The 16,219-nt window shown below is 40.1% G+C and overlaps 1 protein-coding gene across 1 annotated transcript in view; it reads right to left on the reverse strand.

The window, feature by feature from the left end:
• Positions 1–16,219, reverse strand: part of atp2b3b (ATPase plasma membrane Ca2+ transporting 3b) — a 43,628-nt gene that overhangs the window by 2,999 nt on the left and 24,410 nt on the right. Inside the window, exons 17-24 of the mRNA XM_054608354.1 lie at positions 13,732–13,819; positions 13,527–13,633; positions 12,207–12,398; positions 11,125–11,338; positions 10,636–10,847; positions 7,801–7,908; positions 5,941–6,123; positions 3,889–4,048 (exon numbers count right to left, since the gene is read on the reverse strand). Coding sequence (XP_054464329.1) covers positions 3,889–4,048; positions 5,941–6,123; positions 7,801–7,908; positions 10,636–10,847; positions 11,125–11,338; positions 12,207–12,398; positions 13,527–13,633; positions 13,732–13,819 — 1,264 coding nt within the window. The remainder of the gene's footprint in view (positions 1–3,888; positions 4,049–5,940; positions 6,124–7,800; positions 7,909–10,635; positions 10,848–11,124; positions 11,339–12,206; positions 12,399–13,526; positions 13,634–13,731; positions 13,820–16,219) is intronic.

The following is a 16,219-nucleotide window of genomic DNA, read 5'->3' on the forward strand; positions in this document are numbered from 1 at the left end:
ATTCAATGCAAATCTTTCTTTTTAACTCCATTAAACTGAGGGCAGAGGTGGAAATCTTATTTTGAATGCTAAAGAAGTAAAAAATTGAGGAGCTGAGAATGGATTTGAGATTTGGCCTTAACATCCTGTTTCCTGACCAGACTACCTCTCTTTTCTACAACGTATCCTTGTATTGCAGGCAGATAAAACTAGGCCAGTCTGAAATGAAAACAAACCGGATCCTTAGATGGGTTCTAAAGATCCAGATGGATCACTAAGGTCCAGCACAGCTTAGGTGGATGAAAGCATGAAGCAGTGACATCTAATCAGTTAACATTTTGATATCTCCATTTCATTTTGAATATCCCTTTTATCACACAGGGATGATAGATTTGTCTGTGAAAGTCAGGGAGGGGACTGCGTCCACGTCAGAACTTACACACGTCCTACTGCAACAGGGCAAAGTGCCAAGACTGAGGGCTGGGTCTGCTATGCAAAGAACTCTGGGTAATGGAGTAAAGTAATGATCCTCAAGCAGGGGGAGAGGTCAGTCTGTGTTGATAACATATGGGAAATAATTTGGAGTGTGTGTTTGTTGTTTGTTGTCCCCATATCGGACCATTTCATCAGTTCTAAGGAAATCTAAAAAAAGAACTTACAGGACTACACCCCCTCTAACATGCCTCCACGGTAAACGTCAGAAAACAGAGAAGACTGGATGAATATGATATAGTGTTGCTATTGTTAAATCGGACCCCATTTACCTCTATTCATCAAGACTTTTCACAGTTTTCGACCTGCAAGAAAAAATTTATTCTCCTAAAGAATTCAAGGTGACACAGGGTTAGTGACTGAATTATAGATGGTCATTTTAAGGGTGAAGACTTCCTTTAAAGCAGTCATTCCCAAACACTGGGTCGCTACCCCCAGGAGTGTCGCAGAAGAAGGGTCGACAAATGAATCAGCAGAATTTCTTCCACAGTGTATTATTTAACATTTCTATCTGCAGTACACCTTCGAGCCCCATGAAGGAGACTGAATGTTACTATTCTTCTGATAACTGTATCCTACTTAAAACATGTTCATTCTGTGTTTTCTTTTTATTAAAATAAATAGATATTCTGTTAACTCCTTCTTAATGCATTTATTTGGTCTCATTTATAAAGTATGTTTATGTGTTTTCAATAACACATGCTTGAACAAAGTTGTGATTTATCAGACGTACATCTCGTCTAAATTGGCTGGTTTAAATACTCTAGATAATATAATTTAACCCTATTTAACGTTCATTTAACCCTAAATTTACTCTTTCATGATGAAGGCCTGTTGTGAATCGAGTCGCACTGTAAAAAAGGCTCAAACTGTAGTTTTAGCTTTAGCTTATAGGAAAATGTTTTGAAGAAATAATTGGCCATTTTTTTTTTCAGTCACAGATCTGATGCACTACCAAGTTATTTCCAGCAGCAGGACTGTGAATGTGGGGTTGATTCAAAATAAACTTAATTATGTGTTCATGGTTATGAAGGATCAGCGTCACTCTTTGTTTTTAGCCATGTGGACCGCCTGAAATATTTGATGGGTCTCCATGAACTGGGGTTCAGACATTAATGTTCCCCTCAGGATTCATTTTTATAACGTTGGTGATGCTTGACTTTTCATCCAGGTTGTAAATTAATTTTCCTCTAATGACCAAACACCTACACGACTAATGACATTCCCATCAGCCTCAGCTGTACTTTCTGCTTAGTGCTAATTAGCAACCAATAGCATGTTAATGTACTAAACTACGATGGCAAGCGTGGTAAACATTAAACCTGGTTAACATCAGCATGTGAGCATTGTCAATGCTGACTTTAGCATGTAGCTTTAAGCACTGCTGTGTCTACTACAGCCTCACAGAGTCTCTGAGGCTTGTTAATAGCAAACAGGGGCAAAAGGAAAAAGTACATTTTGCATTTGTAGGACATTAAGTTATTCAGAGAAGTAAACCTGAGTCACATTAAGTTCTAAGTTAACATTCCCCTACTTGTCAATCCATTTGACTTCAAAATGCAGGTACGTGTCATACTACTGTTGAGTAAGAGACGTGGACACAACAAGCTCTTCAAATCAAGGGAAATTAATTGACTGAATGGGAACCTGAACCCTGGTTCCATACTTTCAGGCAGCTAGTGTTGCAGCATTGATAAAATACATTTATCTACGTGTTATAATGATGATGTCCGTTACTTTTACAAAGCCTGGGTAACTTCTAGTGACTGTGCAGGACAACAACAACAGTGAGGTGTCAGCAGCAGCCTCTCTGTATCTGTACCTACAGGTGATGGAGCAGCATGGGGAGGAAGGAAGCGTGGAATGGAAGGAGGGAAGGATGCACGAAAGGGAGCGAGGAAGTAAAGGAGAAGCAACTGAGAGGACGGATGAGGACAATCAAATGAAGAGACAGCACAAGCACACGCAGGCACGCACAAGCGCACACTCGCACACTGACAGAGAAACGCACAGAAGTCAAACTACGGCTCTCGGATATGTCAGCAGATGCACACGCATAAACACACTTGCAAACGAGACACGTGCGGAACTGACATACAAGGAAATCAAGAGAAAACATGAGGGGGGGGGGTCTACTCTGGTCAGGGGATGGGAGGATGACAAAAAGGGATGAGGGAAAGGACAAAGGAAGATACAGAATAAATGAAAAATGAAGAGAAACTTACTAAAGAAATCTTATCAGTTTGCTACACAAGAGCCCGTATTTAGATCTGGTCAAATCTAAATACCTCTACAATAGAACAACTGTACTGATGGAGAACAGTCAGAATACATTTCACAGAATATGTCTGCAAACAGGGAACCTGTAATATCTCCTAAATATAGAAGGAAAAGGAGAGAGCTGTGATGAAGAAAGAGAGAGAGAGAGAGAGGGAGGAAAAAAACAGACTGCACAGAAAGAATAACCTGGAGACATTGGAGGGGGTGGGGGGGAAAACTTGTGGCATCGGAGCTGGAAATACTGTTACAGAAACAACCAGTTGACAACAATTGCAGCACCGGACATAAGTGAGAGGAGCAAAAGAAGGAGAAAGAAATCCACAGTGACAGCAGAGGGAACCTTTTTTATGTAGTCTTGGAAACAGCAGTGTCCTATGGGGCTTTTATACTCGAAGGTTTACGCTTTAGAGAATTGCAGAAGCCACATGAAAGCCATTTGGTAATGAGTATGAGTGACATTGAATCGTAGCATTTTCTACCAATAATAGGAGTCACAGAGTTGTTACAGCAACACTACATTCTCTGGGTTTTCAGAGAGGAGAAACGACACCACTCCTTTACAATAGCAACGTTTACAGCAGGGGTCAACCACAGCAACCACGCTTGACCTCGTTCACAGACAGCAAATAACACGCGGTGCAGGAGGAGCAGCCATATGCTCTCTGAAATGTAGGACACGTCCTTGCCTTCTCAGAGTAAATCAGACACTGCTTGTTTTAAATAGCTCCGTTTCTGTCAGAACGCCTAAGACAGAGAGAGAACAGCAAGGCTCCTCCTGCACCGACCAACACTCAACAACAAAACAGTCTCTGGACTGGGACCGGGACTGGATTTGGACCAGACCAGATCGGACCAGAACAACACAGCCGGTCGGGACTGGGTGCTGTTCGAAAGGGAGAATCAGAGAAAAAGAATAGAGGAGACATTGCACACACACGAGCAGCGAACGAGCCGGGGGTAGGGGGGTGGGACACAACCATAGAGAGTAAGAATACTGCAGTCCACGTGCCGTGCAGCAGTGTGTGTGTCTGTGTCACCGAATGAGTGTGTGTGAGAGAGAGGAAGTGGCTGCAGGTATGTATGCAGGTATACAGGTGTGTGTGTGTGTATGTGTGTACATGCGTTCGGCGGACTCACTCCCGGGGGCTGGGCTGGTATTGGCTGTTGCGGTGGAGAGAGCTACGTGAGAGGGGGTAGAGATAGTGTTTACGTCGTGGAGCTGACTGAGCACGGAGGAGCGCCGTCTCACCGCTCCCTGAAACGAACCGCTTCGCTTGAACGTGCTCACTACCTCCATCTGCAGGACAGAGACAAAACAGCAGCACTCAGTGAGGGCAGGAGAGGCCGGTCTGAGTGAGAGTACGTGTGTCGGCGTTGTGGCCCTTTAAAAACATTTTCTGTCACAGCAGAAATGATAGAAACAGGATTCAAATTTCCTTTGGTGGCAAATGTGCATCAGTGTTTTGATATAATTTTGTTGAAATTCTTCTTACATCCCGAAAGCAATCAATGAATCAAAGGCTCTGAAAAAGAACAATATATATTTTTTAATATATGGTATCTGTGGCTGTCACAATATGACCGATAGGACAGTATAGGATAGGCCTGTGAGTAATAACAATAGCCATTACAAACACTGCCTTTAAGGACAGGTGAAAAATAAGGTTTAGCTAGTAAAAAAAATCCAGTTTCTAAAAAAGAGTTAATCTGTGAAATGTGGGAAATAATAGCCGGATGCTTGATAATGTCAAGTTACTTATTGCAACAGTTAAAACAAATGAATAAAAAGTTTTGGCAGGTGAGGGTTTTTTTTGTAAGGATAAGTTTGTATTAATTTGACAGTGTTTGTTATTCTAATGCTCATTACAGTAACACACCAGGAAGAAAGCAATAATACTTTTAGTCCTATTTAGAACACGGGGTAGTGGTGGTCTTCAGCCTCATCTGTTTTCATAGATGAAAAAGAAAATTTAAAAAATGATCCTGACAAAATAAAAATCTAACCTGTTTCACAGATGAAAATAGAATTAAGAACCGTCACCTGTTCTAAATTCATAAACACAGGAGAGAACAATAAGAAACATTTAGATCAGATTTTTTACCTCACTTGCCTCTCAGGGCTTCCGTAGTTTCCACTTATCATTGACCATTAAGAATCATAAATGATGACTGTGCTTGTATATGAGGTTGTGTGTGTGTGTGTGTGTGTGTGTGTGTGTGTGTGTGTGTGTGTGTGTGTGTGTGTGTGTGTGTGTGTGTGTGTGTGTGTGTGTGTGTGTGTGTTGTTTGCATGCATATTTGTTGTCTGCACACTCAGACCAAAGCTTCCTAATGAAAAACTGACCATCTACCCAAAGGCACTTAAGAAGAGAGTCTTGACTGGATCTCTCACACTGCTTAGGAGGCTTTTAGCAGATTGTTGTCATGTTGATGCTGTTTTGCTGTCTTAATGTACTTTCTCACACAAAGCAGTGCAAGGATCAATCTATAAAAATAGTCAATCACAGCAACAGCCTGTCTACTTAGCATTAGCCTGAACACGATGTGTAGACACTCACGCACATAAGTGCAGCTGTAGCGACACACACTCACACACTCAATCACGGCATCTATCCTCTCTCATGATGTTTATGAGCTTCTAAAATACCACCTCCAACTTAGATAAAACCATTTCAGCAGCAGAACAGAAAAGTTAGCTGTGTAGAAAAAAACAAACTGGAATCATTATGTTTGGCACAAGTCAGAAGAACAGCACAGACAGGATGAGATACAGACTTTTAAAAGAGCAAGAACAAATCAGATACAGTGTTTAAACTCAACTAAAATTGCACATCTGTAATATAACGTTCAATATAGCACTTTATCTCCTGAAGGACTTTCTTTCCAAATGTCTCTCATGTTAGTGTGTAAAGGCCATGATACTAGAAGTTTATTTTAGCAGTGTTACTAAAAAAATCAGGCGTTCCTATTGAGTTTATTTCATTTTTTGTGAAACATAATTGTGTCTTTGTTTTGAATCACACATTTGGCAAATTCCCAATTTATCTGAAATTCACCTTAAACAAACTGCTGGTCTGTCATGAACAAGACAAGCTTCTGGTTGAGGTGTTGTGCTGTCTGGATTTCTCTGAGTCTTTTCCTGTGAAAGAGGTTTGGTTGAGGTTTGTTTTGGTGGTCTGGTCACAGTACCTGGGTCTGGATGCGGTTGAGTCCTCTGAACCAGAGGATCTGTCCACGTCGCAGCTCTCTCTCAGCACAGTCGATCTCCTCCTCATCCTCTGCCATCTCCTCCCCTTCCTCTTCCCCAGGATCCAGGCCCAGCCCTGCCTCCTTCAGGCACGGAAGTCGCTCCGTTGGCACCGTGGCAATCACCTGGAAGCCAGGTTTGTTAAATTGGTATTTGACCAGAAGATGCTAATACAGATTTAAGCACTGATTTTGGAGTTTGCCGACAAAATCAGATCAGAGGCAAATGAATGTCGGCTCGACACTCGCACATTGGCGAACGAGCATCATGTGTGAACACCGGAGCCCTCCAGGGCTGTGTGCTCAGCCCCCTCCTGTTCACGCTGTACACCCACGACATCTACACAAACATGAAGAGAACTCTGTTGTGAAGATGCTAGATGACCCTACCGTCATCGGCTGGATTTCAAACAACAATGTGTCTTCATATAGAGGAAATAGACAACCTCCAGAGTGGAGCTCATAGAACATCTACTGCTCAACGTCAGTTAAACCAAGGAGCTGATTGTTGATTTTTTAAAAAAGGAGGCAAAGACACATACCACTGTCAACTTCAATTGAGCTAAGGTGGAGCAGGTTAGCAGCTTTAAGTTGCTGGGAATCAGCATCACAAACAATCTGACATGGTCATCACACATCTCCATCCTGGTAAAAATGGCTGTATTTCTCAAGGAAACTTAAGAAGGCTGAATTCCCGTCCCAAGTTCTTGTTAACTTTTACAGAGGAGCAATAGAGAAGCAACCTGACTGCTATCATTACAAACTGGTATGGGACCTGTACGGCTTAGAATGATTAGCGTGATTAAAAGAAGAATATCATTGGAACCTATTATATTGAGCATCAGTGATATTGGTGAGAAGAGGAGCCTGAGAAGAGCTGTAAGGATAATTAAAGACAAAACCCACCCAGACACAACCTGTTCACCTGCTGCAGTCTGGAAGAGATACAGAACATACAGCTGCTGAACCACCAGACTTAAGAGCAGCTTCTTTCCTCTGGCCGTGAGACTCCTTAACTCATCCTCCACCCTCCATATATGATCTATTTTTTTGTGGGGGTTTTTTATGTACTAAAATGGGACTACAATCTGCATTTCAATTTGCAACGCTGTTGTACAATGAAAAATAAAATATAATTGTAACCTTTGCTTTAAGCCTTGATCTGAGAGGCATGCCAGTGCATCGCAGAAGCATCCCGGAAAGGAACTTTACTGTTAGTGTTGCATTTACACCTCGGGTGTTGGATGTTTGTATAAACAAGCATAACACAAAGAACTGATAAAGACATGTTGAAACACACTATTACGTGAACACGTGTGCTGATAGGTCGAAAACTTGCAAAACCTCCAGCGAGATGACCCTGACGACTTATTGTGACCTTAAGTATTCATGGTCAATGCCTTACCTTAACCATCTTGTGAGACTTTCGCAAATCGTAGGGTACCACCTAGACCTGATTTCGACATCGACAACAACGAGCACCACCTGTCTCTTTTCGTGTTTGTTTTAATGACAAAACATAGTTTGTAGAGCAGACATACTCGTCAGGGATTCTTCCTGGTGAAAAATCTTGAAGTGTGTGAAGCCCTTAGCCGGGTAATCATGTAGTGTAAAAACCACAACAACTTCAAAACTCCCAATTATAAGACAGCAAGTTATGTAGTGTTGACGGTCAGAGATCCGCTTTGGAATTCGTTTAGTGTGAACTTGGCTTAAGCCTCCCCTCAGAGAAAACCCAATGTAAACCAGGCCTACACTTGTTCAGTGGGGCTCGACTCAGCAGCAGGATGAAGAGTGGCTTACCTGTCCCCAGAGGAGCTCCCCAACTCCCACGAACAGACACCAGAGCCACTGCTCCATGTTGAGAGGGGCACAGCTAAAGGGCTTCCCTCCCCACTGCACGATCACGATCTGCAGCAGAAAAAAAGAAAAAAGATAAAGGATCAGATATGGATTATGACCCATTAATGTGATTATCAGACATGAATGGATCATTGATCTCCTGATGAAGCAGAACTTTGACTTTTAACTAAACTGCTGTAAAGTTTTCACACATTCAAACACAGTGTCCCAATGCCAGGATGTGTCAACCCTCTGTCTTCGAGTCGGTCACAAAGTACAAGGTGGAACTGTCACTGTAAGTCCTGCTGCATCTAATAAACATCAAACCAAAATGTGTAGAAACACACGCAGACATTTAATGTTTGAGTATTGTATCCTTAGTGGCTATTAAGATCATAAACAGTGCTTTCACAATTTGACTTGGCTAACATCAGGTCATGGAAATGTATCTGTGTGTATATATACGAAGAACATTTTAGGAGAGCATTATGTTCTATAGAGGGTATGTAAAAAGCTGCTCATAGTAGGTATTTTCTCTTAATCTTTAGCATGCTTTGGTTTGTGTCATGTGTAAATGTTCCTGAGTATTGAGTTTCATTCAAAGGAAAATATTATTTTGGGGAAATATGCTATTCACTTTCTTACTCAGAGCTGTTGAGAAGATCAAAACCACTCCATCACCTCTACAGCTCACTAAGTAACTAAGTTTGTTTAATCCTTATAAAACTGAAGAGTAAAAATGACATTGTGATTTTATAAGAACTCACATGGTATTTCTCACTGACTTACGTAAGTGAAAGCGCATTTGCATTTTCAAGGTCAGTCACTTTCAGAAGGCAGGACTACGTACAGTGGTTATGTATTCATTCTGTTTATGTGCCAGTGGTGAAACGGCAGCTGTTTGGCTGGAGGAAGTGACTGATTTAGCTAATCAGTTACATAATAACCTGATTTGAACTGAGCAAATGCTCATGAGTATTGGGAGTATTGGAGGAAGTTTGCTGATCTAAAGCCGCTGCTGCTCGGAGCAGCTGGGCCATTGACATCCTCATCACTAGACGTTAAGTTTGAAGGCACCAGGTTTTGTCAATAAAAAAGAAATTAACTTCACTGTTCACTGTGATTCTGACAATATTAAAGGAGAATCTCACTTTGATTCAATTTACCTCTTTTTGTGAAGCTTCTTAGTTTTACCAAGAATTTTATACCCATAAATCAAAGTCTAGACTCATTTTCAAGACCATTCTTGTTCTGATTTCAACAGTTTAACAGGAAAAACAGCAAAAAATGGTGTTGTGCTGCGACTGTAATACCGCGAAGGGAATTTATTTCTGAGCTGGGAACGTATATCACAGTAATCATTCCACTCCAGCTGTGTAAAGATTACACATTAAGTGAATTTATAGAACTAGAAACTCTGTATTAGTAATGGTTCCAACATAATAGGCTAAACCTTTGTTTCCAGTCTGCCCCTTCAAACTTTGACCACAGTAACAACATTCTCCTGTGGGCCTATTTGTCTCAGTGGATGTATCAACAGCATTTTCAATAGCAACATGATCAGTTACAGCAAGAGTAAGGTTTATCAGAGTGACACTATCATCTTCTCAGCAAACTGCTTTAACCTCACTGGGAGTAAGATACAGTGTATCATATACAGTAATATCTTCCTGCAGGGAGGAGGGATCCATCTATTTCTTATCTCTCTCTTTCACCTCTCTCAAGCTGCCTCCAGTCTTCAGCTCTCTCTCATCTACAGTTTTCCAAATCCCTCTGAGCTGTCTCTTCGTCGCTTTCACACTCCAAATCACTGCCATCCCCTCCAACTCTCTCTCTTCCCTTGTTTCTTCCCAGAGCACCACCCAGCACTGAAGAGTTTCAGCAAATATCCCAATTGGTTTTTCTTTACTCAAAATCCTCCCCTTAGTGCAATTCTTATGTATTCACTGCAACCAACAGTCCTTCTTTGTTGGTTTGAAATCTAAAATCTGGACTTCTCTGTGGGATGTAAACAGGCTACAAAGTGAAAGACAAGCAGTCAAGTAGGGCTGGCCAATATAGCAAAAAAAACAACTTATATTGACCTATGACAAAATTAGAGTATGCTACAGAGTAGGTGACGGAGTGGGCGTATAAATCTAATTCAAATTGCTAAATTCAATGAGATTGTTTTATTTCCCAGCTCTACTGACAAGGCCTGAAAATGTTCACATTCATTTTCTATACTTTTACAAACTAAGAAGGTGACTGACCGACCATCACCAAAACACATCTGTAGAGGACATTCCAGCTTGCATTGCTTTAGCAATACAGAACAATTACCCAACAACCAGAATCACAGATTAACCTAACACAGGAAGTATTGAGTTTATATTAACAGCATAATACAGTCAGAAAAATGTAACAAACAGAGTGAATTAGAAATAAAAGCCTGTGTCTAATATAAGCCTGCTTCAAATAAAGGCCTGGTACCATCAGCAGTTGAAGTGAAAAAAGGCCTTTATTGTAAAATCATTATCATAAAGTTGTAAAGATAGAAGGTATGGATGAAATGTGCTATTGGGTTGCATTCGATTTTTCAGGTGTACCTAATAAAGTTGCTACTAAGTGTATAATACGTACAATATGTAGTGGAATAACACGATAACAATGGCAACATTCAGTTTTTATAAGAAATAAAAACTATGTAGAAAAACCAGATATTTTAAATAATAATTAACATAAACATACCTGATACCAGATCAAAACCACCAAATTCTCCACCAAACAGTGAAAAAACCCATCAAAGGACGTTACCTGCACAATGAAGGTCCCCACGACAATACTGCAGAAGATGGGGTTGGCAAATATGCCGTCAAAGACATTTCTCTCTCCGTGGATCTTGCGAGCGTTGATCTCGTTGAAAAGTTGCATGAGGACGAAGGTGTTGAAGATGATGGTGTAGTGCTCAGAGGGAGGGGAATGGAGCGGAGCGTTGCGGCCGCTGTCAATGTTAAATATGTGCTCGCCTGGAGGGTAAATGAAGGAGGAAGAAAGGATGAGAGGGGAGAAAGAATCAGCTGTGTTGGTTATGAGAAAATTTGGACAAATAAACACTGTATTTGTGTGTTTGTGTGTCTGTCTGCACCGAAGCAGATTTTTGTTTCTTGTCTTAGATCTTTGGTTGAAAGCGTGCTGGAATAAGAACCCACTCAAGTCCACAAAAAGTCTACTATCAAAGCCGGCCATTTCTGGCTGTTACAATAGTAGATGAAATTGCATTCCTGGTTGTCTGTGTGTGTGTACCTATGAACAGTAGGGTGAAGATGATGACCAGCTGGTACACTCCATGGCCCAGGATGTTCTTCATCATGGTCAGTGAGATGAGCGGGTTGTTCCGACCATAGGGTTTCCGTAGCAACAGGGCCTCAGTGGGGGGCTCGGTGGCCAGGGCCAGAGAAGCAAACGTGTCCATGATGAGATTTACCCACAGCATCTGCACCGCCTTCAGAGGAGAGTCCTGCAGAGAGATTTGCAACCAGAGAGCTATGTCACGAACCATATTCACAGGAGTCTGGCTTCACAGACACTGGGGATTGTGAGGATACTGCCTCCATTTTCACAAGACCCTAATTCACTGTTCTTTCCTGTATATTAAATCCAAAGAAAAATATTAGGAGTAGAATGGACATTCTCAATCAAATCAACATAGCAGAATGATCAGAGCGGAGAACATTTGTATGTGTACTGTTGCAGTTGCTTAAGGAATGCTTGTGTGATTTCTCTCTGAGCCCATGGACGCGGAATTCTATACTCGGAAGTCAACATTTTTTGCTTCATGTTCCACTGAGAATGAGCAGGGCCCTGCCTCCAACGCTGTATCCAGTTCTATTCATACATCCATGGTTATAGTGGACTAAGACTTTTCACTATTCATTTTTTATGCATGGGTTATAAATTATTGTGAACTCAAATTTAGTCTCACGTGATTGAAATATCAATATCAGTGTCAGTGTTTTGTTTAATGTTCTGGATGGGGAGGGGATTACTTGAGAGGTAAAAAATATCTGAGAAAAAGAGGTACATTTTCCTCTTTATGTATTTAACTTTCAATATGAATAAATATTGCAGCTAACATTAAATGCATAAAAGCATACATATGTTAGTTGATATTCATTTCAGATCAAACATATGTAAATGTTTCCATGTGTGTCAGGTAGTCTCTTCTTATATAAGGATAGTGTAAAAAAATGCATAAAAAGCATTTTAAGATTAGCCTTGTCCAAGCAGATATAGGATGAGTGATGTTTAGTGAAGTGACGTCTTTGTGTCTGTTATATTGTTTGTGGTGGAAAAGCATGCGTGTCAGCATGTAGAAATCTGTCTACCTGAGTGATGCAGGCGCCGGTGAAGGCCACTATGACAGCAACTACGTTGACCGTGAGCTGGAACTGCAGGAACTTGGAGATGCTATCGTAGACATTTCGTCCCCACATCACTGCCTTGACAATGCTGCTGAAGTTGTCATCAGTCAGGATGATGTCAGACGCTTCTTTAGCCACGTCTGTTCCCGCAATACCCTGACACAGATTGAGACAGAGTGAGGAGGAGACTGAGAACCGTGATGTAATTCACGGGAGCATTCGAGCGTCCAAATTCTTTTCAATATATATACTGTATATATCGTTTTGTAACCTATCCAAGTGCTAGCGCTTGTGCGTATGTAAGAGCTGTGACCAAATGTACATTATTTAAAACAATGTATTCAAAATAAAATATATACTTATATTTATAGTTTTTTAAATACATTGTTAAGTGTGTATTATTTATAGGAAATTCAAAATACTTAATAAATACTTGAACGTATTAGTTATCTTAAGTCATAAACAGATAGTTCAGATTAACCGAAGTGTGGTTGTATGCGTTTTTTCTCCATAGTCAGTGTTTTACTACAGTAGATGGAGTTTGTAGAAACAGACAGGAGAACCAGCACAGGGGCAAATGAATGTACTGCTGTGATGTATTTAAGACACCTAAAATAATCTAAATAAGTTTAAGTGTACGCTATGTTTAGAAAATGTTCACCTCTTTACCTTGCTACCAGACAGACCTTCTGATGGGAAACTGAAGCTCTTATCCATGATCGCTTAAAAAAACAGACTCCTTTGACAAAAACAGTCATTATACCTCACAGGTATAATGGCTGTTAATGGCATTATACCTCACAGAAAGAGAGAGTTTCTGGTCTACCCCTGCCTCGATTGGTTAGTCTGTTTGCGTTATTGTGAGACTCTGATGACTCCAAACTAACCAAAGAAACACAAAGAAACAAACCGATGGAGGCAGCAGCAGACCAGCAACTTCTTTACCTTCCTCAAATGACATGTTGTTAAAATGACATGATGTTTTTTTAGGGAGTTGTGAAGCTTGAAGAGAGGGCCGTTAACTGCTTGAGTTCCTCGTTACAGAGCTGTGAAAATATAACGTACACTTAAACTTATGCTGGTACTCCTGTCATTTACTCCTGTCTGTTTCTCATGCAACCACACTTCAAAACATCCAAAACCATACCTTTAACATATTTATTATATGTAGTGGGCCTTTGTTCCCTAAAATTGATTCATATACTTGTTTGGATTACATTATTGTAGCTACAGAAGGGTTTTAACACCAAATACACATTAATGGTGAATAATATATCAGGTTACCATGGCAAAGCCCACATCAGCCTTCTTCAAAGCTGGTCCGTCATTGGTTCCATCTCCTGTTACTGCGACGACCTGTCTTTGTTCTAGGACGGTGCTGTCGATGATTCCTGGACACAACAGGAAGCAGAGATAGGCTCTCATCTGCGTGAACGAATGTGTGTATTTGTCAATGTCATGTGTTTGGGTTATTACACTTGAGACTCACCTTTGACCAGTGTGTGTTTGTCGGTTGGTGAGGATCGAGCCAACACGCGGAGTTTGGGCCAGATTTTGTCAATACGTTCCTGTTCAATCTGTCAGATAGAGAGAAGGGGGGGGATGAATAACACCATTGACAACCTACTAGCTATACTCTTCTCTCACTAGATGTCACTAACTGATGTAGAGTGTTGGATAGAGGATAAAGCGTCAAAGAAGCACTGTGAAATTGAAATCTTATAAAGAGCTATTGCCAAGTAGGTTTTCACATACCAGGAATTTGCCCTGTTGTTTTGGTGTGTAACAATAAAAAATAAAATCAAGTACTGCAAAAGTCAAAGAAACATAAAACGAATGTAGAAAATCGTGCAAGGTTCACAGTATAAATTTAAATAAATGTGAAAAAAAAGAGGAAATGCGTACAGCTTACAATATAACAGTGGTGGGGTGTGGTACTGAAGTACTAATGTGAGGTACTTTAGTAGTTTATCTCCCACTACATTGTACTTTTTTACTCCACAATATCTCAGAGGTAAATGTGGTACTTTTTACTGTACTACATCTCAGAGGTAAATATTGTACTTTTTACTCATTCATTCATTATCCGTAACCGCTTATCCCGCAAGGGTCGCGGGGGAGCTGGAGCCGATCCCAGCTGTCATTGGGCTAAGGCAGGGTTCACCCTGGACCGGTTTCCAGTCTATCCCAGGGCTGACATATATATAGACAAACAACCATTCACGCTCACATCCACACCTACGGGCAATTTAGAGTCATCAATTAACCTAAGCTGCATGAGAACCCACACTGACACGGAGAGAACATGCAAACTCCACTAAGAAGGCCATCTAGCACGGGAATTGAACCCGGGCCCTCTTGCTGTGAGGCGACAGTGCTATCCACCACACCACCGTGCAGCCCACTCCACTACATCTCAGAGGTAAATATTGTACTTTTTACTCCACTACATCTTAGAGGTAAATACTGTACTTTTTACTCCACTACATCTTAGAGGTAAATATTGTACTTTTTACTCCACTACATCTCAGAGGTAAATATTGTACTTTTTACTCCACTACATCTCAGAGGTAAATATTGTACTTTTCACTACCCTTCATCTCAGAGGTAAATATTGTACTTTATACTCCACTAACTCTCAGAGGTAATATTGTGCTTTCTACTTCACTTCATCTTAGAGGTAAATATTCTTCTTTTTACTCCACTACATTTGTCTGACAGCTTTAGTTACTTTTCACATGACAGTTTTTCATCCCCTTCCTGTTCAGGTAAAACCACGTGTCTCCAGATGTGTTGATGTTAAATGTTTGTGATAAACTGAAAGATGAAATGTTCCTTAATATGTTGAGAACATTCTCTTACTCCTTCAGCTAAAAAAAAAGCCTTGTGAAACAGCTGGAAAATGCATCGTCACAAAGCGGAAAAAGGCTGTTTTTTTTATAGAGATACGTGGTTCTCATAGCAACACTACAAACATCTGATGATTTTATAGAATATGATGGATTAAAGTAGATTAAACCAGCCAACAGGATATAAAGGAGTTAAAAACATCTGGAGCAGTAAAAGGAAACATACACATTAATGCAGCAGAAACATCATATATAATATAAAACACTGACAGGAAACATTTTACTGCACAATCACTACTTTTACTTGAAGTGTATTTTACTATTAATACTTACTTTTACTTAAGTAAGGTTTTGAATCCAGAACCTTTACTTGTAGTAAAGTATTTTCACAGTTTTGTATTGGTACTTTTACTGAAGTTAAGGATCTGAATTCTAAATACTAAAGTAACTAGATTAGTAAATAGAATTTCTCGAGTACAGTACCTAAGAACAATTTCGAGGTATTTTTGTGCGACTTTATTCCTCTACTCAGCTATATTTTCATTTGGAATTATTAAATTAAGAAAATATGATAATCCTATAAAATACACAATGTTACAGATTAAACAAATAGTTTCGAGCCTCTTGGATTTATGAGCACTTATAAAAAATAAAATAATTTCACAACAAAAGAAACGATTGGAAAAAATCCCAAAAATGAAAATACAAATTTGTGTATCATTACACATCATCACATCACATTAATCACATGACGCTTTGGAGGGTCCAGACCCCAAGGTAAGGAACCATTTAAATTCATAATTTTGTTAACTGTATTGTAGCGTATTGTTGTAATCAGCGTCACCTCGAGCAGCTACAACAGTAAGAGAGATAAAGAATATTGATGTTTGAGGTTTGATGTGCCACCTGAATAAGGAATATAACTGAGATGATTAGTTGACCAATTAATCAATTGATCATTTTAAAAGCAAAAGTGCCAAATATTGCCGGGATTTGCAGATATTGTCATATATCATTGGAACATGAGACTTAACGTTTATACAAAAAAAATTGTCAGCAGATTAATCGGCGATGAAAGTAATTGTTAGTTGCAGCACAAATTACTTATATATCGCACTACAGTGTAGA

This window comes from Anoplopoma fimbria, chromosome 12 (assembly GCF_027596085.1).
Source record: "Anoplopoma fimbria isolate UVic2021 breed Golden Eagle Sablefish chromosome 12, Afim_UVic_2022, whole genome shotgun sequence".
Taxonomy (NCBI): domain Eukaryota; kingdom Metazoa; phylum Chordata; class Actinopteri; order Perciformes; family Anoplopomatidae; genus Anoplopoma; species Anoplopoma fimbria.